General features: G+C 36.4%; 1 protein-coding gene across 8 annotated transcripts; it reads left to right on the top strand.

Annotated features, from left to right (window-relative positions):
* The first annotated feature begins 5228 nt into the window (after positions 1-5228).
* Positions 5229-20476, top strand: LOC143851226 (uncharacterized). Of its 8 annotated transcripts, none has more exons than XR_013236262.1 (7): positions 5528-6656; positions 6946-6989; positions 10076-10168; positions 14672-14788; positions 15832-16033; positions 19257-19538; positions 19745-20476. XR_013236262.1 is itself a non-coding variant. In XM_077360575.1 (6 exons), the coding sequence occupies exons 3-6, from the start codon at positions 10121-10123 to the stop codon at positions 19445-19447; spliced, it is 558 nt and encodes a 185-aa protein (XP_077216690.1). In that variant the 5' UTR covers positions 5229-5519; positions 6946-6989; positions 10076-10120; the 3' UTR covers positions 19448-20476. The 8 variants fall into 8 exon arrangements, 4 of the variants coding, with proteins under 4 accessions (XP_077216690.1, XP_077216691.1, XP_077216689.1 ...); XR_013236260.1 differs by having other exon boundaries at positions 19707-20476; XR_013236261.1 differs by having other exon boundaries at positions 19703-20476.
* The last annotated feature ends 1826 nt before the right edge of the window (positions 20477-22302 follow it).

The raw sequence follows: 22302 nt of genomic DNA, 5'->3' as shown, positions 1-22302 counted from the left end.
AGAATGGATCGTGATTAGGACATATGTGGTTCCAAGGGAATTTGAATAGATCGTGATTAGGACATATGTGGATCCGATCCAAAGTGGGTCTTTTGGCAACCGTAGTCAACTTGTGATAGTAAGTTCCACCCGTGGTCTTAAGACAAAATGCGCAAGACAAAGTAGTTGATCCAATGATCTGAACCACCCACTTGATAATCCTTGTTTTGGCTCTCGTATTGTGAAAATCATGCCATATATCCAAGCCTAGCGGGGAGTAATTGTTACTGTAAGATGGGATTGCGTAATTGGTGTAATTTTTATCCAAATCAATTCCTATAAAATGAATGGTTCAGATCAATCCAAGGTGGTTCATGCTCTGCTCTATTGGGCATGTCTTGAAAAAAGAAGCTTGACTTGCACTCACATTATGTCTCTATCTATATCCTTTATCAAATAAATAAAATTTTCTGTTCATGGTGCCGGCTGATAAAATGAATTGTTTAGATTACATCACTAGGCTGATAAAATGAATGAATGGTTTGACGACATCTCTAGGTTGATAAAAAGAATGGCTAGGATCGTCTAATGCCATGTGGGTTGGTACAAATATATTATGCTTCTCATGTTCTCTTGTTAAGGCTTCTAATGGAATATGAATTTGGGCATTTCCCAACTACTCCTCGTTCTTCCTCCAAAAAAGTTTGGAAGAGCTAAACCCTAACCCTAACTAGGGATATTTAAATTGAAATTCAGTACTTTTGGATGGGTGCTTGGGATTACATGATCAGATTCAGTTGTTTTGACTTCTAACTGAAGCAGAAACATGGTGAGGTTAGTTGGATTTGAACTGCGTATGTAGTTTAGTTCATCCACTGTCTTTCCACTCTTTTTTCTACAATGCTTTTGCTTATTAGTGTTTGAGAATTTAAGAATCCAGGGAGATAGGGTTCCTAAGATTTTGGTATAGTCTAGCTAGAAGGATTTGATATCTCCACCCCTTGTTTTTGCAACTGTCCAATTACTCCCTTTATTTAGAAGTTCTCATCGTCTAAAGAATGTAAACAAATGTTGGAGGGACCAAAACACAGAGGTTGATGAGAAATTGAGAGGCAAGAGTAGCAGTTCTATGCAAACTATTAAGAAGTGAGAGTAGTAATAGGATAAGAAATACTAGTGCAAATTAAAAATGGACAACCATTCCCTTGTTTTGATATGGCAATGCTTTTATTAATCTTAGTAAGCTCTACTAGGATTGAGGAATACTTGTGCAAATTTATATAAGGGAAGTAAAATTTATATAAGGGAAGTGATATATCCGCCCCTTTTGATTACTTGGGACACCCAACAGCAGTGTATCAATGGCTGGAGAGGGGTTGATGTGCTTCACCTCAGAAGGATTCGGTGGGCCTAGATTGCCACCTACAGTGCTGCTAAGTGTCCCAAGTAATCAAAAGGGGCGGATATATCACTTCCCTTATATACCCCCGTTTTTTTTTTATATGGCACTCCTTTATTAAGCACATTTTTTTATTGGTTGTTAATTGGAACTGCCTTTAATAGCTAGTTAGAAAATAGGAGATTTTATGTGGTGAGTGTGCATGAAGTCCAGTATTATTCAAAAAGTAATGATCCAAACTGTTCATTTGTTGGGCCACAACATAAATAGGTTGTACCCCATAGATCATCCTATGGAAATTATCTACGAGTTGCTGCGTAGTTACAATGTGACCCAACAAAAGAACTGTTTAGATCATCCTATGTAGTGGACCTTCCTGTACTTCCGAAAAAAATATATTGGATTTCACGCGTGCTGTGGTGCTAATCCCTCCTCTATCCCGCAATTTTAAAAAGTCTAAATTCCAAAAGTCTTTAATAAAAAAAGCACCTCCTCTTTAATACATATTTAAAGCTCATATATCTCTCTCTTTTATTATGAATTGTACCGTTTCCAAAGCCTAAGAATAAAGAAAATCGTTTCTTATTCCAAGTCACCTCATCAATCTCTCCGTCCGCCAAATCATCCACTAAAGACTTTTTCAGTTGTTTTCTCTTTTGGTAAATGGTATATCTGCTGCTTAAATACGAGCGAACAACTGTTGCTTACCTCAAAATCGTTTCATATTCCCGTTCCTATCCACCACCCGATACTTCCATACCATTTATGTTGATGAAAAACAATTAATGGCGATGGCAGTCCCATAGGTTATTTTAAAGGCCACCTTTCCTTCCGTGGGCCTTTGTCTGGCATGACCCTGGGTCTTTATAACGCCCTAGCCTTCTTCTTTAAAATGAACAACCATTTAACTGGCATGACCCTGTGTCTTTATAACGCCCTAGCCTTCTTCTTTAAAATGAACAACCATTTATCTTCCAGATTTTATATGGTGGCCGATCTTTTACATGTTAAGGTCGGAGAGAGAAAATACTCCCTCCCTTGATTTTAAATCCATCAAAAGCCCTCCATTTTGACTTTTCTTTGGATCTAAAATCAAGATGGCACGTTTTATCTCTCTCTGCCCTTGTGATTTTATTGTCGGCCACCATATTATTTCTCTATCTTTCAAGGAGCCCAAGTAAGTTTACTCCCTTTTTTATCTCGCCATCTTCTCTATATCAACAACAGTAGTGGTTGCAGATTTATCCTCTTCCATATTATCGATATCATCACGTACATGTACCACTAATAAGATAGAATCATTTTGTTCCAATCTTCTTCTTTTTATTTTTCCATTTTCCTCCTTATTTTTTATTTTCAGTTCTCTGGTTTGCCAGTGAAAGATCAGATCAATCAAGGACCCTCCTCTGTCAACAAATTGTAATGTTGCTGCTATTCCGAAGATGATTGGTCCTCCGTCGCCAGAGAATGTTATCAGTTAGTGCTGAAAATCTTTCATCTGATTCCTCTGATGCTGATCCGACATGATCTTTGGATTACTTATCTGAACCTTGGCAAGAAGGTATTATCTTTGTCCTCTAATCGGCACCATCAGGCTTCACTAATCCAATTCTCTTTTCTTCCTGACTTTTGGTATTCTCTATTCTTAGGGTGTATCTTCAGCATGGACCATCCCAACTCTCCAACGTGGCTACCACCTCATGGGGCAGAAAGAGATTTCGTGTCGCCACGAACGCTACTTCCATGCGTTTAGATTTCCGTAAACTTGGTATATTCTTAGACTTTGCACAGCTTTAAAATCGGAATTATTGTTTTTCCATGTGATAATTATCTTGCAGATAATTTCAAGAAAAAAGAAACCCAGATTTCCATTTCGGGATGGATAATTTTACACAGTGAACGCTTCAAAAGAGCATCTTTCTAATGCAATTGAAGTATGGGTATGCCCAAATATGTCAGAACTCCAATTATTTCCTTTTTTCAAATCATAAAATGAGATGCTTTCATTTCAGAGATTTTGTATTTAGCAATGGTTAATATGGAAGGGTGCTTAAATTTGCCTTATTAGACTCAGAACTGTTTCCCAAAATCCAAAATTGGTTGTTTGATCCATAGTTCAAATTAAAATAAAATATGGAAATCAAATTGATATATCACTCGATACTTGATTTATGAGTTATTATATGATGTCCGTATGAAGCTGCCTACAATTTAAGAAACATGCTAGGCTCACACTTTTGCTTACAGGGTCAGAGATTGTGCATTAGGACCCAAATAAAACTGTTTTACAACTTTTAGATAATCTCGGAACATGTAAGTTATTCTATTTCCATACAAAAATCACAAAAAAAGAGAACTAAATGAGGAAAAAAAGCATCAAAACATCATAAAAATGTAAAGGATATTGTCATGATGTGTTCAATATAATAGAAGCATTGCCTTAATGATGAAACCCACGGAAATGTGATGAGAGGTAGCCCAATAGTTGGGGATAGTGAACTAAGTATTTTTGGAAATCAACTAAGAAGGTGATGCAATCCAAAAATTGGCAATAAATTTTGTAGATGGCTATTTTAGGAAGATTCATAAGTGGAAGTTTCACAAGTGGAAAATACGGAAAGTTTCCTTGGATTGGTTTATTGTTTTTCTTTTATGATATTTACGAGCTTTTCCGTATGTCCGAACTGCCCTTGCAGACTTTGGATACATAAACTATCAAGATCAATCTTCTCATCAAAATCAGGTCACATATTTGGACTTGCATCTACTATCTAGACCTTCGATCTAAAGGGCCATGAGGCTAGGCCAATGGTCATGGTCTCAAGCCCATGGATTTAAATTTCGGTTTAGGTCCTAGTTTTGGCCTTCGTTGAAACTGAAATTTCTGCCGTACTTCGGCAAAAAAAATAAATTAATTAATCGTTTAGGAAATTCGACCTAAATTTCATTATAATATTATTTTTATAAATTTTTTTTTTCGAAGTTTCCAAAATTTCGGTTAAAAGTTAAAACTATGCCCATGCCAAACATTAAGATTAAGGCCTAAAAAATCGACTACTTAGCTTTTCTTGGAGAGACCTAAATATAATTGATTTTCTGAAAGAAACAGAGGGTAAACATTATCATGTTGTAGACTAGCTATTATCCAAGTTCTAAACTTCTAATCTTGTTTTTGCCTATTTGGGGCTTATCCATTTGATTCGAGTATTATCTAAGTTTTGCCCAGTCATTTCTTGTGACCAGGGATGAAACTCGTACGAAGATTTTTTCTCTCTTGAAGCCACCTCGGCTGTTTTTCTAACCTGTGGTGCTCGTTGGCTTGAGCACTTGAGTGGGGTAGATGAATTATTGCATCTTTGACTTTAAATGCAGTGTTGGCCACAATCAAACTTTGCTTTTGTAAAGTGGGCTGCTATTGTTTGATTCTCCTTGTCGGCCACACGGAACAATGACATTAACTAGTGCTCAAATGGGCCCCATTTGATTGGTAAAAATCTCTCCACTCTTGCTTTACTATCGATTCGAGATGGCCGACTAGTATGAATTTGATGGATCTTGCTATTGTTGACAAGTCTATGTGAGGTCAAGATGGAAAGATTTGTATGAATTTTGGGGCATGTAGAGGAGATCCAAAGCAAGGCCCAACGATTCAGATCTATCTATATCCGATTGTTGGTCATTATTTCTTAGTTTTCTAATCTTCTGACCATGATAAGAACGTGTAGGCGATGTAGCTAGATTTTTTTTCCTTTGTGTGGTGCTCCTTGCTTGCATCTTTTTCTCCTTACTTTTCTCCTTACTTTTCTTCCTGTGTAAAATTTGTTTTATCCTTACTTTTCTCCTTACTTTTCTCCAACGATTCAGATCAATCTCAAATATGAGTTATTGCATCTTTTTCTCCTTACTTTTCTTCCTGTGTAAAATTGGTTTTACTCATCAAAAAAAAATTTGTTTTATACCCATTTTAAGTCAAAAGAATGATCCATTACTTGTTTTTCCCCACTGCAAGAGGCTCTCTGTGCTAAAAAACACCAGAGGCGTTTTGAGTTCATAGTGCTCTAAACTTGCTTTTTCTTTTTGAATCACGATTTGTTAGTTCGTTGCTTCTTTATCTGGTTCTTCTCTCCAATACAGGAAGAAGGTATGGCCGATCTATTACTGTCTCCTCTTGTTGATACAATCGTTGGCAAATTGATGGATTCAGTCATACAAGAGATTAAATTACTATGGGGTCTTGCCTCACAATCAACTTACTTTTCTTTCCGGGCGGTGATAAATTCACCCCCTTCTATGTATGAATTCACCCCAATTTTTCCAAAATGGAAGGTACAGCCCATACCATAGGATGATCCAAACCGTCCATTTGATGGGCCACACGTAAATAGGTTGTGCCCCAAAAATCATTTCCATAGGATGATCCCAACTATCCGATCTATAGAATTTTTCACAATTTGAGTCCCTCTTTAGATCTTGGCATCACATAGCATGGCCCATCAAATGGATGGATTAGATTAGTTAATGATGGGACACATATTGCCAATCATATTGCCAAAATATGTAATTCATGAGATCATACTAGTGGTCCATCTCAAATCGTTAGTATAGCACCAGTCGGGAGATTTTTACTAATCAAATGAGGCCCATTTAAGCACTAGTTAATGTCATCAAACAATAGTTAAGAAAAGCAAATTTTAATTGTGTCATTAATAGTCAAAGATGCAATAATTCATCTATCCCATTCACGTGCTCAAGAATTAGATATTAATGAGTGTCCACAACTATAGTCATTGCCAAACATCATCGGCCTCCGTAGGATGAGAGTTAGAAAGTGCCCTCTAATGCAGCAGTTTCCAGAGGGAATGCTCGACATGCTTACATATCTCTCAGTTGATAATGTTGAGATCTTTTCTAAAAACCTTACATCCCTCCAAACCTTGAAAATTTCTGAATGTTCACAACTCGAATTCTCTCCAAGCATGCTACTGCCTCCCACGCTTAAAACCCTCTGTATCTTTTCTTGTGATAATCTGAAATCCCTGCCCAAGGGGATGTTGAAGAACCTCACCTCCCTCGAAACATTGACCATTAGTTGGTGTCCTCAACTCCTTTCCTTGCCGGAGGAAGGGCTGCCCACCACGCTTCTGGGATTAGGAATTTATGGCTGTCCGGAAGTAGGGAAACAGTGTCAAAGGGACGGAGGCCAATATTGGCTCAATATCTCACACATCCCCAAAATAGAGATAAATGGCTCGAGGGTTTGAAGACTACTCAGGAGAAGGTACACGACTGTCTCTCCTCTTGGCTTTTGTTTCATTTATTTTTGGTATGTAAGATGGGATTGAACCTCCGACCTCCAGGTTGATGAAAAAGCCTTAACCATTGAGCTAGAGGTTCAATCCCAAATTAGGGCTCTTGGATTTTATTAATCATATGAATAGATTTCAATCCATTATTTATTTTAAAGAATAGTACACCTCAATTTCTCTCAATCTCTTTTCATTTCCTCATTTTCTCTCTTTCACTTTCTTACAAAACAAAGGAAATAATTAATTTTACTGGAATTTCAGGTTCATAAAGAAGGACACTCATCCATGAAAAATTAAAAGAAAAGGCAAGTGAAAATTACCCCACTTTCTTCTCCCCAATCCAATCATTTCTTTAATTTTTTCATTATATCTCAATTTTTTTTGTCTTAGTCTTTGCCTAATATACAGTAGATTATGACTTGTTTGAGACAAAAGGAACCCTAACTGGGATGAATTTATCTTTTATGCTTCATTGAATTTATGCTCTGTTTTGGACCCTTTGATTTATGTTCCTTGGGTGGAGTGTTTGTTGTACTTTTCTTTGTTTTCCTTTTTCAACAAGTTTCAACTAATCCTTGAAAAAAGAAAAAAAATATCTTTGTATATGTATACATTACTTGAGAATTTGATCAATGTATGAATGTGAGATTTGTGCATAATTAAAATTAACAAAGTCAAACCAGCCACCATGGATTTTTATTTTCCTTCCTACTCATTGGTTGTTCCTTGTCATTATTTCTTGGTATCATTCTATTAATTGATCTTGTGGCTGAAATTTTAGGCATTCAACTCATCAACTCTTCTTCCTTTTTATTAACTGTTGGTTTGCTTTAAATGTTATTTGATTCGTGATTTCATTTGCAATTGATTACATTCCCTATACTTATAAGAAGATGAAATTGTGTCTACACTCTAAAGGTTTCCCTCTTGAATTTATTATGCCAACTTCTGTTAGAACTGAGCATCAAAACTCTGTTAATTTTTAGGTTGAGAGGTACATGCAAGATGTGATGCTAGTAGAATGCTTTCTTTGTTAGTATGTCTAGGTTGAGATATTTTAATCTAAAATCAAATTCCAAATTAGTTGATGTGATGCTAGTAGAATACTTGTGTAAGAGATTTGCCGGACTCTTTGTTCTAGCTCTATAGATTAGAATGGAACAACATGATGCTGGAAAAAACATCTACTCAAAGAAATTCTAGATGCCCATACAAAATTATGTCTTACATGGTTCAAAGTAGGTTAAATGTTTTTCTTTGTTGTATGTCTAGGTTGAATTTTTATTCTCCAAAATCAAATCTGACATTAGTTGATATGATGCTATTAGAGTGGTTCTTACATTTTTCTTCATTTATTTTCGAATATACTTACCTAGTAGTCTAGAATAAGTTGTTACCTTTTTTGTAACAAAAAGAATCCAACTGGGATGAATTTACCAAGTACCCATCGCTGAATTTAAGCACTGTTCAGGCTGCTTTGGTTCTAATGTGTTTTCCTTTTCTTTTTCCTTTATTGGCTTTTTCCCTTGGTGCAGTATATGTTTTATTTTTCTCTGTTCTCCTTTTACAATTAGTTTCAGTTTCTCCAGAAGAAAAAAACTGTCTTCATTAAGAATGTGATCAATATGTGTAACTAAGATCTATGCATAGTTAACTTTATTAATGTCAAACAAGCCACCATGGATTTTTATTGAGCTTTCTATTCATTGGTCGTTCCTTGTTATTATTCTTTGTATCTTTTTTATTGGTGATTTGATTTGCAAACAGTTACATTCCATATGCTTATAAGAAGATGGAGTGGTGTCTAAAGGTTTATCTTTTGCATTTATTACAGAAACTTCTATTAGAACTTAGCATCAACATTGAATTAATTTTCCAACTTGCCTGTACCTCTGTCTCTATCTCTCCCTGTTTCTCACACGTGTGCACACACATTGAATTTTTTTGCTAAATAAGAAAAATTAAAAACACAGACGCAAACACACTGGCATATTGACTTCTTTTTTGTTAAATAAGAAAGAGTTAAACACACACACACACACACACACACACACACACATGTTAACTTAAATTGCTTCATTGGACCTTTCTTAGTTGCAACTTTTTATTGCTCTAAACTTTCTCCAATTTCTTTCAAATTCTCATCTACTCTTTTAGCTTAGGCCTACTAAAGAAGTTGGAGGTTATATCCTAGCTCACCTACCCAAAAAAAATGAATGATCCCTCCTTGTTTCCATATGTTTCCCCTTCTCCGTCATTTTTGGATGCCTTTATCCATTCACCGAGGTTAGTCAAAAGTCTCAGTTGGGGCTAAATGTGATTCTAAAGACTGTATCCATGATTTCTTGTACAAGAAAAGATAAATGGGGAACTGTGGTTTCTGGATTCAGAATTAATACAATATAGTAGACAACAAAAAGTTGACCTTTTACTTCTTTGTAAAGAATTTCCTTTTGGGGGTCTATTTATGAAATATATTATGTTAGAATAAGCTTATTATTTCCTTTCATATAAACTCAATCCTACATTAGATAGTTTCTATAGACTGAACATGTTCTCAAGCCAATTTGGTTGGGAAGAGTTCATTTCATTGTCATCCATATTAAGTTTGTATATATGGATTTCAGTCCAATGACCAATTTGCTTTTGTAAAATTACATGCAAGGTTGTTTTGGATTTTTCTTTATCCCAAACTATCAACCACCCTATGCAATAATGTCAACTCATCTTGCTACATCTGGAGAAAATTGTCTTTCTTCCATCATAGTACCTCCATATCCAGTCTAGATTAAATTTCCTTAAAGCAGAGACCAGAAAATTTTCATAAAGAAGGAAATATTCCTTTATTCAAACCTCCAAATGCCTATACTATCTTCTCCAAAGGAGGATTATTGCATGATCCATTCATATTCATAAACAGAGTTCACCTTACATGACAAAATATAAAAATTAAGCTTCATTGGAAGGTACGGATCGTTCCTTTTTCCATATTTGTCTATTGATCTCAGTCTTAATGTATAAAAATTAATCCCAGTTGATTCATGCCAAGCCTTCAGAGCCCAATATGAAACATGATTGTCTCACTGTAGACTCTTCCAACAAATTATTTCTACGAGTACAAGGTCATTCAATTCTTTATTTTTCAGTTACGTTTTCTGAATACCCATTATCGTTTGAATTATCTACTTGTTTAGATGTTGCTTTAGTTGAACATGCAGCGAAAATAATTTTCATCCTGTAGTTTTTCTACAACTTTACATTCCATGACTTTATTTATCTCAAAATTGTTATGTTTTTGTATTCCATCTAAGCAATAAATCAAAGACGTACCAAATTGACGCAGAGTTCAAGTAATATATATGTCAACTTACATGCTAATCTTTTCATTCAGGTTAAGCGAATTCAGCGGGCACCATTCTCTTATGGAACAATACAGATGGCATATTATCTAAATATGCAGTCTGGAACGGATCTTGAACGTCATGTAAGTATAGAATTTAATAACCAATAGGTACCTCCGTACAAAAAAAGTTATGCTTGCTTACTATGCAATTCATGATTTCCTTCTTACCAACCACAAAGATAAATCTGCATACATTTTGATATTTTCCTTTCCTTTTGTATTGTTATATTGGTCTGATGCTTCAGGACTTCCTAAATGAGCCTCATGAACTGTCTTTTGACCCAATATGTGTTCGTTTTTTAGAATAGAACAAAAAAGGAAGAAGAAACAAGTTCAGAGAGTTGAATTGCAATATTCTTAATAGCTACCACAAATTCAAATCGCCAATAATGAAATCTCCATTACCAATTCTATGTAAAATGCCTCTAGATGCACAGCCAAAATTGTTTCTTGAAGCTCCGTCTTTTTTAACAATTTTTCTTTGCTTTGCTGGTGTGTATTGTGTGTAACTTTCTACTAAAGCATAAGTGGGCAGGGATTGCAATGCAAAGCCACTGGCTCAATCCCTAAATCTTGTACAATCATTGAAAAACTGATGGTTCAGATGCAACCGAGCAACTGTAGTATGCTTTTCAACACCAAAACCATGTTTTGTCCGGCCCTAGAAATCTTACTAGTTGAGCCCTTTTGGATTCATCATCTGTTGATCCTACCACAGATGAATTTAATGTTTCCATCATTTGATTGGAAGCTTTGCCCCCCCTAAATGAATAGGAGTTGTAGTTGTAGAAATCTTTTTTTTTAAGACATAGGATATCCCCACCCCAATTTTTAGGGTGGGACTATTCCCTACAGATACGCGCAATCACCCTAGATGAATAGGAGTTGTAGAAATCTGACAGGCCTAATTCAATCTCATGTACAAAAGGAAACCAAAAACTAATATAATGATAACAAGAGTGTTTTATGCGGTTTGAAAATGGTGCCTACATCCATGGGAGAGACGACAATCTTGTATTATATGAAAAACAGATGAACAATGATTACAATAGATTAATGAAGTAGAACTCTTGGCAGCTCTTTGTATCTTCAAGGAAGAACTATTCGAAAATCTTACAGTCAAAGGTGATCCATGCCGATTGATGTAGTAGAAGAATGTCCTATGGACCTTGGAGATTAGCAAAATGGCTGTTAGAATTCTATCTATAAAAATTTAGTCCAACATTCTTCAACTACATTTCGACATCTGCTAAAGATACTGCAAATAGGAACCAAAGGAGAGAGCGTGGAGCGCTCTTCGCAAAGCATTGAGAACACCCTCCCCTTGCAGTAGTTCGTGGTACACGTCAGAGGGGTTGTTGTTCCAGTCCGCGTCCTGCTACATCTATCCAAGCAGCGAATGTTTCATCCATTTTGTGCTGCTGTTTTGTTTCAAGCACTATTTTCATGATGGCAGGTTCTTTGAGATTTAGTTTTTTCTTAGGCATAGTGGTTGGGTTATAGAGTTGTTAGTACTTTTTAGTCACCTGCTTGGTACCTTCTTTGTTGGGACATCTCGTTCTATTTTGCTGTACCACATGGATTTATTTTCAAATGATATATTTTTATCTTTAAACAAAATAATGTAGCCTAGGCATGTGGTTGTATTCAGAAAGATTACCAGGTTTTAGTCATGACCTTAAGTTGAGTTGGCATGGCTAGTCACCCTACTGAATAAAATGGTGCACGACATTCTAAAATATTGGATAAAACGTATTTTACTTGGAGTAAAATAGGACAATAAATTCAAATACCCAATAAATTATTTTTTGATTTTTAATTGTGGAAACTTGGGGGGCCGATAACCCCATGTTATCCAAGCCTCAAACAAAGACATGGTTCGGAGCAACTGGCGAAAGTGTTGGGACCACTCTTCACAACCCTATCAAACAATATGTATCCCAATTGTTCCAATACTCAGCCATATGGGTGTGTGGCACTATGAGTGCATCGAGCTGGCATTCACTTTGTAACTTCTAATAATTCTTCGATATTGGCTTTACATTCAAGGAAACATTATTGTACTAATTGAGAATCTGTATGAATATGCTAAAAAAACGCATAATAGTGAGAGACTGCAAATTTTAGCAAATACAAAAATAATTTACTAAATAACAGCGTAAGTAGTGAAACAATTTGATTATGTAGCCTGTAATGTAACACTGAAATGTATTGACAATCCTGTATTCTTGTATATGAGAGCAGAGAAATATATTAAAATGTTGTCATTGATTACTTATTTTATTTGGTTGCATCAGTAAACAGAATTGGAAGTTCAAAAAGTTAAAACCTCTACATATTGGCCCATACCTCCTACTGACAAGTAGAAAAACTAAACTAAAGAAATCTAGATGCCAAACATGTAATCAACAATCCAGAGAGTTGCAAAATAAATGTTTGCATAACTTATTAAATATCTTTCTCCTAATGATGGTACTTTCAGTACCCAATAGGTTAAGCATTGCTGCTTTAGGCACCTCTCAACTGGTGTGTTCTGTTAGAGCATAAGTTTGGACTTGAAGAGGACCCTATTGGGTTGTTGTACCATGAAAATTGCTTGATTTACGATTTGAAGTGGCTTCTTAGGTAATAATATAAGAGAAATGACTATTTTGTTGTACCCTGAAAATTGCTTGATTTATGATTTGAAATGACAATACTTGCTCTCTACCTCTTATAAGTTAGGCATTTCTCTTAACTCTATCCAAATTCTTGAGTTGTGAGATTAGGTAAATTAAGCTACGCTCATCATTTATGATCCACGGCTCACTCAATTAGAGCCCTAACTACTTCAATGAAATGAGTTCCAAAGATGTTATTAATCGTTGCGCTGGAACAATCAGGTCGAGAGTTTGTCCAGTCATCTCAATGAGGAATTTAGCTATGCCACCCGCCGACCTTACACTGTGAGTACTGTTGTAGCAAAGCCAACAGGAAGATCAGTCCCCGGGCTCAATCTGGGCTAATAGCCAGGGTCAAGATGGATGAAGAAGTTGTCAGGGATCTTTATAAGGAATTGTAGGATCCATAGCTGGAAATACTGAATCTTCAAGGCATATACTTTTAGCTGCTCAATTTCATTTTGAAGGATTTCTGTTCAATTTTTTCTGTCTTTCAGCCTTCGTTGAGTTCCTCAAGATACAATCTGATGGCTTGGTGACACGTATTCCTTCTTTGGATGCAAAGTTATATTATGGAAGGATTTGCTGCTCCTCATCCTTTTGGAGTTATGGAAGGAGAGATATACGAGAAGGTTCAAAGAATGTTGCAAGTTATGACAATGGTCTGACGCTCTGATCAAACTTATTAAAGATGATTTCTCAGAAATGTCTATCAATACTAAGAAAACTGAAGATTTTCTAGGCGTTTGTCTTCCATAGAAAAAGCATCCCTTATGCCCTGTTCGGTTGCTCATTTTGGGGGGATTGTAGGACTTTCAAATGCTTGATATTTTCCAAAGATCTCCCCAAAGCATGTTCGGTTGTCATTTAGACCTTTGACCACTAGACAACTTCTAGACATCATTCTTGCTTTTTATCCTAGGTGGAGCCTACGTGGCAAAGATGCTCCCACCATAATCTTCTCCCCAAATTTCACCATTTTGGTGGAATTTGAGGAGAAGATCTCAAGAAGTTCTTGTCTTATTCTCTTTTCTCCCTTTCTCTCTTTTCCACCCTTCATTTTGGTAATGGAACCCTACATCTTCCGCTAAACTTCTCGCGGATTGCCGCATAACCGAACACCACCGGTCAATCTTCCACTATTCTTCTCCCAATCTAATCTTCTTGTCTTCTTCCCTTTGATTTCTTCTTCTCCTAATCCCCCACCGAACTTCCAGCAACCGAATAGAGCATTAAGATTTAGTTCTTTCGTCGTCAGGGACTGAAAAAAAATTAACAAGCTTGCAAAATTTGTATCTATCCTTGAGAGATTGAATCTCTCAGAAATGGGCATAGCGACTAAACAGTACGTGCATCATATTCAAAATATTATGTCATCTTATTATAATTCTCAACATTCCAAGAGAATACGTCATCTTGCTCATATACCACTCATAGTCTAAGATCTGGTTGGATAGATTTGCTCAGCCTTTGTTGGGGACGTCAAGAAAAAGTACAGAAGGCCATATATTGTTTTAATCTTCACTAAATAATAGTGGGGCCAAATAATTTTCTTATCAGCTGCCTAACTGCCTTTGCAAGTGTTCTAGTGTAAAACTTATTTTGAATAGAGATTGGTGGTGATTAAATTCATTTTAATGTTATTTCTCTATTGGGTACTTTCTGAAATATTCAGTTAGCTTTCCATTCAATACTCATTACTGTTTGAATTTGTCACTTGTTTAGATTTTGCTTCAGTTGAACATGACTATGTAAAGAACTTGTCGTACTGTAGTTTTTTCTCCACCTTTAGATTCCATGGAGTTATTTCTCTAGATATTCTATGTTTATGTAATATAGCTATGCAGCAAATCAGGGATGTATCAATTTCAGCTAAAATTAAAGTAATATAAATTCAACTTACATGTTAATCTTTCCATTTCAGGTTAGTAAATTTTTCCATTTCAGGTTAGCGAATTTAGTCGGCACCCTTCTCTCGTTGGAAAAAGTACAAAATGTGAGATTATGTGTATCTGTAGCCCTCTGTCCAGGAGATAATAATGTACGGTTATGTTTTCCCCCTACAAACTTAGCTATGATTGGTTTGTATGCAATTCATGATTGCAATATAAATATGTATGTTGTTATTCTTTTTGTACTGTCATATTGGTTTTATACTTAAATGAGACTCATAGATTAGCCTGTGATTGAATTTATGAAATGAAAGAGCATGTTGTTCTTGTTTTTTAGCATAGGAAAAAGTCTAGACTGTTGCATTACAGTATTCTTAATAGCAACAAAAAAAATCCAAAGGGCCAACAATGAAATTTCCATTAGCAATTCTATTTTGAATGCCTTTGGATGCACTACGCAATTTTTTTTTGAAGCTCCATCTATATGAATTGTTTTTCTTTCCTTACTAGTGGGCAGCATTGATATCTTTGAACAAAAGCTAGAACATTGTTTGATCTTTTAGTCTTTTTCTTTCTTCGAGGTATATAGGCATGGATTGAACCCAAACCTTGTGGTTGCAACCCAAAGCCACAGTCTCAAGCCCTAAGTCCTACAATCATTGAAAGATTAAGCCTTGTGAAAATCAATCTTTAAATTTCTCTTGGGGAAATCCAAAAGGAGGCCTAATAAGTCAATGGGCTAAGATCATCCGATCAAGGTGGTCTGAACAACAATAGGGTGGATATGTATTCACGGGTCGGATGAATGTATCTTTTCACATCAACGAGGCACATGTAGGGCTCAAAATGTGGTTGTTGGAAATAGAAGAGTCCAATCAATAGACAGTTTTTTATAAAAAAAAGAAAAGAAAAGAGAGTAAGAGTCCAATAGACAGTTTTTAATAAAAAAAAAGTCCAACAGACAGTTTTTTTTTTTTTTTTTTTTGAACGATAGTCCAAGAAACAGTTATCTTAGCACCTTTCTATCATGTCATCATAGTTCTATATCACTGTGTCCAATCTATTTGAGAATATTTCAAAATTTCCCGATGGTCGATACATCGGGACTTTGAAATCTTTGTTACAATATAGTGGGTTATTATGGTGGGTTATTATACTGATTTCATATTTTCTCTTGCTCGTTTTCTTTTAGGATGATGAAAGAAAATTTAAAGATCAAGAGACGATCCTGGAGGCATATATACCAGAGTGGTGTTACCATGGAAACCAACTTGATTCGGGAAATTCGCTTTTCAATGGATATGTGGATGCATTCTTGATTTTGATCCCGCCTTTGATGGCACCAAGCCTTTCCCGTCTTTCAAGATCAGGAAGTCTCTTGAAGATATTATGCTGTAAGTAATGATGTTTTAGGATGCTTCATTAGTTACATTGAGCTCGTCGTCGATTTCTCACTTGGCGGATCCAACACAGCTATTGAAATCTTTATGTAGTGTACCGGATAGACCACCATCAGGATTATTACTTAAAATCTTTAGATTTACTTAAGCTTCACCATCCATCCTTGGCAAATTTTTTTTTTTTTTTTTTTTATAGACTCCATGACACCATCGAGGGCTGAAGCATAAGAACTGCAAGTCCCTTTACAACATTATTTGGACTGTACCAGTTTTCTAACTTCAAAACCATTGGCAAAATATGTGCCCGGGAGTGCAGGATTCATTTGGAATGTAGCAAGCTTTTGAAGCATACTTTTTGAGTGCATTGTGCTCTTCATTAGAGCCCTATGATTTCATATATAACTTCCTTTGGTGAACACTTGCCCCAGCAAGGCCCCAAGCTCCGCTGAAGCAGAATCATCACGGATAGAGCCGACCCAAAATATCTCTTCAGAAGCAGCTTCATTAGCATCAGGAAGTGCTTAATGGCCAATTTGAGCATCTAGTTTTATGATCTAGTGCTGCTTGAGAATCAAATCATGCGACAAAACTCATATTCATACCATCAGTTTCCACACATACTGTTCCTTTTTGGTGGTGTCATATCCCTAGGCTTCGCATTTGAGCACACGGGAAGAACGTAAGATGCAATGTATTCTTTCTTGGTAGAATTATAAAAAATGATTATTGAAACCACAACGTTTTCATTTGTCCTTTAGAAGTTCCGAGGTAAAGTTTGGGCTGGTTGTAGGGGACAATTGAACATTTCTAACCTCATGGTTGAATGTTTATATTGTCTCCATTTACGAGCATGCCATCTGACTGATAGCCAATATAACTTCCTCACAATGTGTTGCAAATGATGGAATCATCAGCTTACATACTTGAAGTGCTATCAATGCAGCCTTTTCTTCCTAATGCAAAATCTGTAAAATCTGTACATGGAAGCAAAGCTGTGTTTGTACATGCTCTGTGTGACAAATTCGTGTTTTCATTGTACTTGGGTTAAGCATGCATGTAAAACTTGCATTTAGGGTTTCCTTAGAATGCCTTACTGATTTCATTTCATTTCGGGTCATGGAATTTGATGGCTCACAATTTAATTCTAATCTCTATGAAATCTCCATAAATCTTCAAGCTCGAGTTAGCAATCAGTGGAGAAATTTTGTGCTTCTCAGCTGAAGTAATGATGGAGTTTATTGCAAGCGAGATGCACAAAACTAGTAGTTTAGGATTGTTACTCTTTGGGGAGCCTGGTGGTGTCATTTAGTGAAAGAAACTTGAAAACCAGGTGCGTTTTGATTTTTGTCATTCTGTTCATTTCTCAGGGTAGCTGGTGTGCCTTTTTGTTGCAGACCTTGAAATACCAACCCCCTTTTTTTAGGTCGCAGCTTGTGCTGAGCCTCCCCCAAATTCTTGGTTTTTTTCATCAACAGAGACTAAATGCACTATTGCCATCTTTTTCAATGTGGGCATACAATTTCTTTGAATCTGATGCAAAATTCACTTGAGATTCTATATCATATGGTTTTTTGAGAAACCGTGTATAAGAACGGCCCTTTTTCTGTATATTATCATGAGCTTATCAACCATGGGCTGCCTTTGAAACCAAGTGGTTGTCATATCAGCAGCTGCAACATATGTAATACCTTGGGCTGATTCATTCCTAGGTGAGCCTATCTGGTTTTCCATCATGTCGTCATGGGAGTGCTTTGTTTCCACATCTTTCCTTGGGCTTCTAAGCTTCTCTGCGTGAACTAGAGAAATCCAAGTCAGACAAGGTTCATTCCAGTTTCATCATTAGTGACATTTTTGTTCAAGCAACAGTTGAGATAACTCCTTCCTGTGATTGTTTGTTTGTAGAGGAACAATCACTAGACTCGCTTGATGTATTTGAAAGGCGATTACATTACCATCCGCGCAAGAGCTTCTACTTTTGATTTTAAGGGTATTTCTTCATCTTCAAGTGGTTTTTAGGATGACTTAGCACGCTTAGATTCATTTGCCAAAGAAGCCATCCAGATCACGTTGAAGAGCATTGTAAGCTTGACAGTCCCCATTGGTTCTTATGATATCCAAAATTGCATCTTCCCATGATATTTTGGTAGAGCCCCAAGAAAACACGAAGGTAGGAGAAAGCACATGATGTGCTTTGCCAAAGTTTTAGGAAACCTTGGGCTTCTGTTCTTTGAAAGTCGAAGAGGCCTCGCGTGTTTATTGCTAAGTGTGACAAAGGATGCATCATCAACCAAATTGGATGCCTTTTTTTTTACAACGCTGCGAAGGAAGCTGAACTGGAGCTGATGTAGCGTATATACGAGCGTCCATTGTTAATGTTGAGTTAAGAGAAAGGGCCAATCTTGTTTTCTTTTTCCATTTGTATATTTTCACAAGGAACATCCGTTTTTTAGTCTCTTCGCTTTTAAAATATCTCCAAGGCGCAGTAGAAGACTATGTTCCCTTGAAAACTCCATTTGAGCGTGCTAACTCATAAAGCTCCTCGAGGAATCGCATAATTTCATAAAATGCCCCCAGAATTTAAATGATGAGCACCATTTGTTTGCATTTTTTTACTACATATGATCATTTCTATTTCTTGTTGCACTTTCCATGAGGTTGCCTTTAACCAAAGTATTGTTCTTGAATGAATGTCATCTGTTGAATGGCATGGTCATTTGATATGCCTCCAATCATTGATGTGCTTTCAGGCAACGTTCACTTGATGCTTATAAGTCTTCTTAGGAAAACTATACTGTTTAGCGGATAATGGCCCTGATTTTTGCCTGGGGTTAGCTTTTCAAGTTTTCAACCTAGCGGGCTCCTTTATTTATTTATTTTCTTTTTTTTGTCCTCCTTTTTTCTTTTGGGAAAAGTTTGCCAAGTACCTTGCTCTTGTTTCTCTCCATAGAATACATAATATTTCTTCCTTTGCATTTTGCCTTGCCGATTGAACAACCTTGTTCTTTTTATCCTTCATGAATCAAATTCGTCTTTATAATTCCATGTTGTTTTGTAACTTCACCAAGGATTTAAAACTTGTGCTTGGTGCTTATTTGATATCTAGGGCAACGAGAAACTTACTTTTTGTTTCCCTTTCTCCCCTGCAGAAAACAGGCTCTTATGGAGATGTGTTTTTTTTTGTCGCTTACCATTTCCAACCCAATAATCGTGTCTGCAGATATCAATGATGGTGAAGGAGTATGGCAACACACCATTTTTAGCATGCCCTCAAAACTACATTTTAGCTTCTTTTTGCAATTCTGCAATTTCTGCGGACACAATAAATTCGTGGGAACACCTTTGATCTCACCAGAGTCGGAATTTAAGGAATTGTGGCTCCTATTAGCTTTGGGAAATTGTCCTCTATGACGAAATATTTCCTGGTCTAGCATTCCGAACTTTGTGAACACAATCATCTTTCAATGAGTCATTTAGAAGAGCCTTCTTAGCCATGTTACAAGTAAGTGAGTCCATCTACTACCTATTCCTTTAAATCTCCATCTCCATTTCTTCCTTGGCTTTTTTTATTCTTTTTTAGCACTTTGCTCTCTTTTTTTGACATCTTTGGTATCTTGAAGGAAGTCATGTTGAAATACGATGTATTTTCATTGTGACCTATTTGAGATAGGTGGGTCCAATCCGACTATTTCAAATGTTTTCTGCAAGATGAGAATTCCATTGCAAAAATGGTTGATGGAGTCTCTCTGTATTTTGGGCGCATCAAAATTTTCAAGAGTTGACGGCCCCATCATATTCGGCATTGTGCAAGTTTGCCCCACCATACGCGACACGATGAAGTTTTCCTCACCATGAGGCTTGTGAAGTTTTTCCACTACTTGTGGCGTTGTGAAGTTTTTCCACCGTTTGTGACGTGGCGTTGTGAAGTTTTCCATCATTTGTGATGTGAAGTTTTCTCCAACACTTGTAATGTTCTGAAGTTTGCTCTGCCATTTGAGAAGTTGCAAAGTTTTCTCCGGCATTTGTAACATTGTGAAGTTTGCTCCACCATTTGCCAAGTTGTGAAGTTTGCTCCGTCATTTGCAAAGTTGCGAAGTTTTCTCCAGCATTTGTTCCATCATTTGCGAAGTTTGTTCCGCAATGTGCCGCTTGTAAGGTTTGCTCCACCATTCGTGGGTTTGGAAGTTTGCTCCATTATTTGCGGTGTTTTCAAACTTGCCTCCATCATCTGCAACGCTGTAGGTTTTTTTTTTTTTTGCGGCATTCTGGATTTACAGTTTGCCTTGTGATTTAAGGAATGTGATATAGCCATTATTTATGGCTGCACCAAGAACTTTTAATTCGGGAACCTCTTTGACCTAAAGATGAGAGGAGAAGTGTGTCCCACTGGGCGTGCCAAAAATTTGTTTGCAACAAATTTCACATGCATGAAAAAGAGCATCACACACATAAAATGTATTGAGATCAAATTTTCCTCTTGCGAGAAGATGTTTTATTAATTTTGGTAAGGATCGTACACTTCCGGCTTTATTAGCGGTTAATTACATTTCTCGAAGAAATTTCTTTTTGCCTTAATTTATCCTCTAGAAAGATTTGATTTTTGTTAACAGATTTTCTCGGAGGAAATTTCATCTTCTCAAACTTTCTTCATTTTTCCTTTGGAGAAACACCATCTTTATCATTTTTCTCCGTTTAGGGTCCCTGGAAGAGATTTTAAAGGGAGTCTTTTCCTTTCTCTTGAAATAGAAAAGCCTTTTTTCTTTTGGGGAAACCGCCATCTTTATCTTTTGGGGAAAAACCATCGTCTTTGTCACCGTTCTCCCTTTAGGAAGCCCCTGGAAGAGACTCTAAAGGAAGTCTTTATCATCTTTCTCCCTTTAGAAAGTCCCTGAAAGAGACTTTAAAGGGAGTCTTCATCATCTTCTTTCTTTAGAAAGTTCCTGGAAGAGACTTTAAAGGGAGTTTTCATCATCTTTCTCCCTTTAGAAACTCCTTGGAAGAGACTTTAAAGGGAGTCTTCATCATCTTTCTCCCTTTAGAAAGTTCCTGGAAGAGACTTTAAAGAGAGTTTTCATCATCTTCTCCCTTTAGAAAGCCCGTAGAAGAGACTTTAAAGGGAGTCTTTATGATCTTTCTCCTTTTAGAAAGCCCCGGAAGAGACTTTAAAGAGAGAGAGAAAGGTCTTCTTTCCCGAATGAAATCTGCAAAAGAAAAAAAGAAGAAAAAAAGATACTGTTAGCCCAAATCTTTTCTCACCTTTCTCTCTTTTTTCTTCTTTTGTTTCTCCTTTCGCGTAGCTTTTTCGCCCCCGAAGATCTTATCCCCTTTGCGTAGCTTTTCTCACCAGGATTGGATCAGGATCCTTTTCAAGGGATCTTTCCTCCTATTTATAGAGGTTCTTTGGAGTGATTGGCAACTGTCAGTCTGCCACTTCATCATTTATCTTTCATTTCACGATTTCCACTTTCTCTTTTTCGGAGTCTCTGTGAGTGCCACCTCACCCATATCTTTGGATTCCACGATTTCAACTTCCCTCTTTTATGGGAAGTTACGTAAACTTTTTTTAAAGTGAGTGATTCTTGCGAAAGTTTAAACTTTAGTGGATTTAGGCATTTTCTCCTTTTCACTAAAGTGTTTTTATTTTTTTTGTGTATATCTCTTTATTTTAGGAATAACATAACGTAACGTGTTAGCACTCTTTTCTCTTTTATCTTCTTTTTTAATAAAGGATTTTACTGTTATGCCCTTTTTGTAAAATCTCATCAATCATCAAAGAAAGTCTGTCTTACAATGCTTCCACTACATTTATTTATAAGAAAAGAAAACCCTAAAGCTAACTTAATACCCAAGCAACTAATCATAGCATTACGTCTAAAATAACATAAATAGAACTTAAAATCGTGACTAATACTTACCTAAAATAGTAATCCCGTAATAAGCATATACCATATCCGTAAAATGCCCATAACTCGCTCAAATCACAACCAAATCGGGTGATCTTGGGCTCGTTAGATAGGTAATTGAAAACCCTTTCTAAAGATACCAAAATGATGCCAAATGGATGCGATTTGATGTCGATAATGGAGGCTACAAATAAAATAACGAAAATAATAATTAAAAATAGAAGGTCTTCCAAGCCGTATGTTCTTGGCAGTTTCCAACTGCATCACATAGCAAGCGCTAGGAGGGGTAACTACATTAGTGCTTTATAGATTAATGGGGCCATATTAGTAGAAAACGAAGAGATTCGGCGGGAGATATTGAGG

The sequence above is a fragment of the Tasmannia lanceolata genome, unplaced genomic scaffold (genome assembly GCF_043159265.1).
Source record: "Tasmannia lanceolata isolate RefF3 unplaced genomic scaffold, GAP_Taslan_0.1 ptg000018l, whole genome shotgun sequence".
Classification (NCBI taxonomy): domain Eukaryota; kingdom Viridiplantae; phylum Streptophyta; class Magnoliopsida; order Canellales; family Winteraceae; genus Tasmannia; species Tasmannia lanceolata.
The sequence above is the reverse complement of the archived record's forward strand: the minus strand, read 5'-3'. Positions and strand labels throughout refer to the sequence as shown.

Excerpts from the sequence above, each read along its gene's own strand:
- LOC143851226 (XM_077360575.1), top strand. The coding sequence starts at position 10,121 with ATGGCATATTATCTAAATATGCAGTCTGGAACGGATCTTGAACGTCAT. Across the intron at positions 10,169-14,671 it reads GAACGGATCTTGAACGTCAT|GTTAGTAAATTTTTCCATTT; the intron begins GTAAGTATAGAA and ends TTTCCATTTCAG. Across the intron at positions 16,034-19,256 it reads TCTCTTGAAGATATTATGCT|ATATCAATGATGGTGAAGGA; the intron begins GTAAGTAATGAT and ends TCGTGTCTGCAG.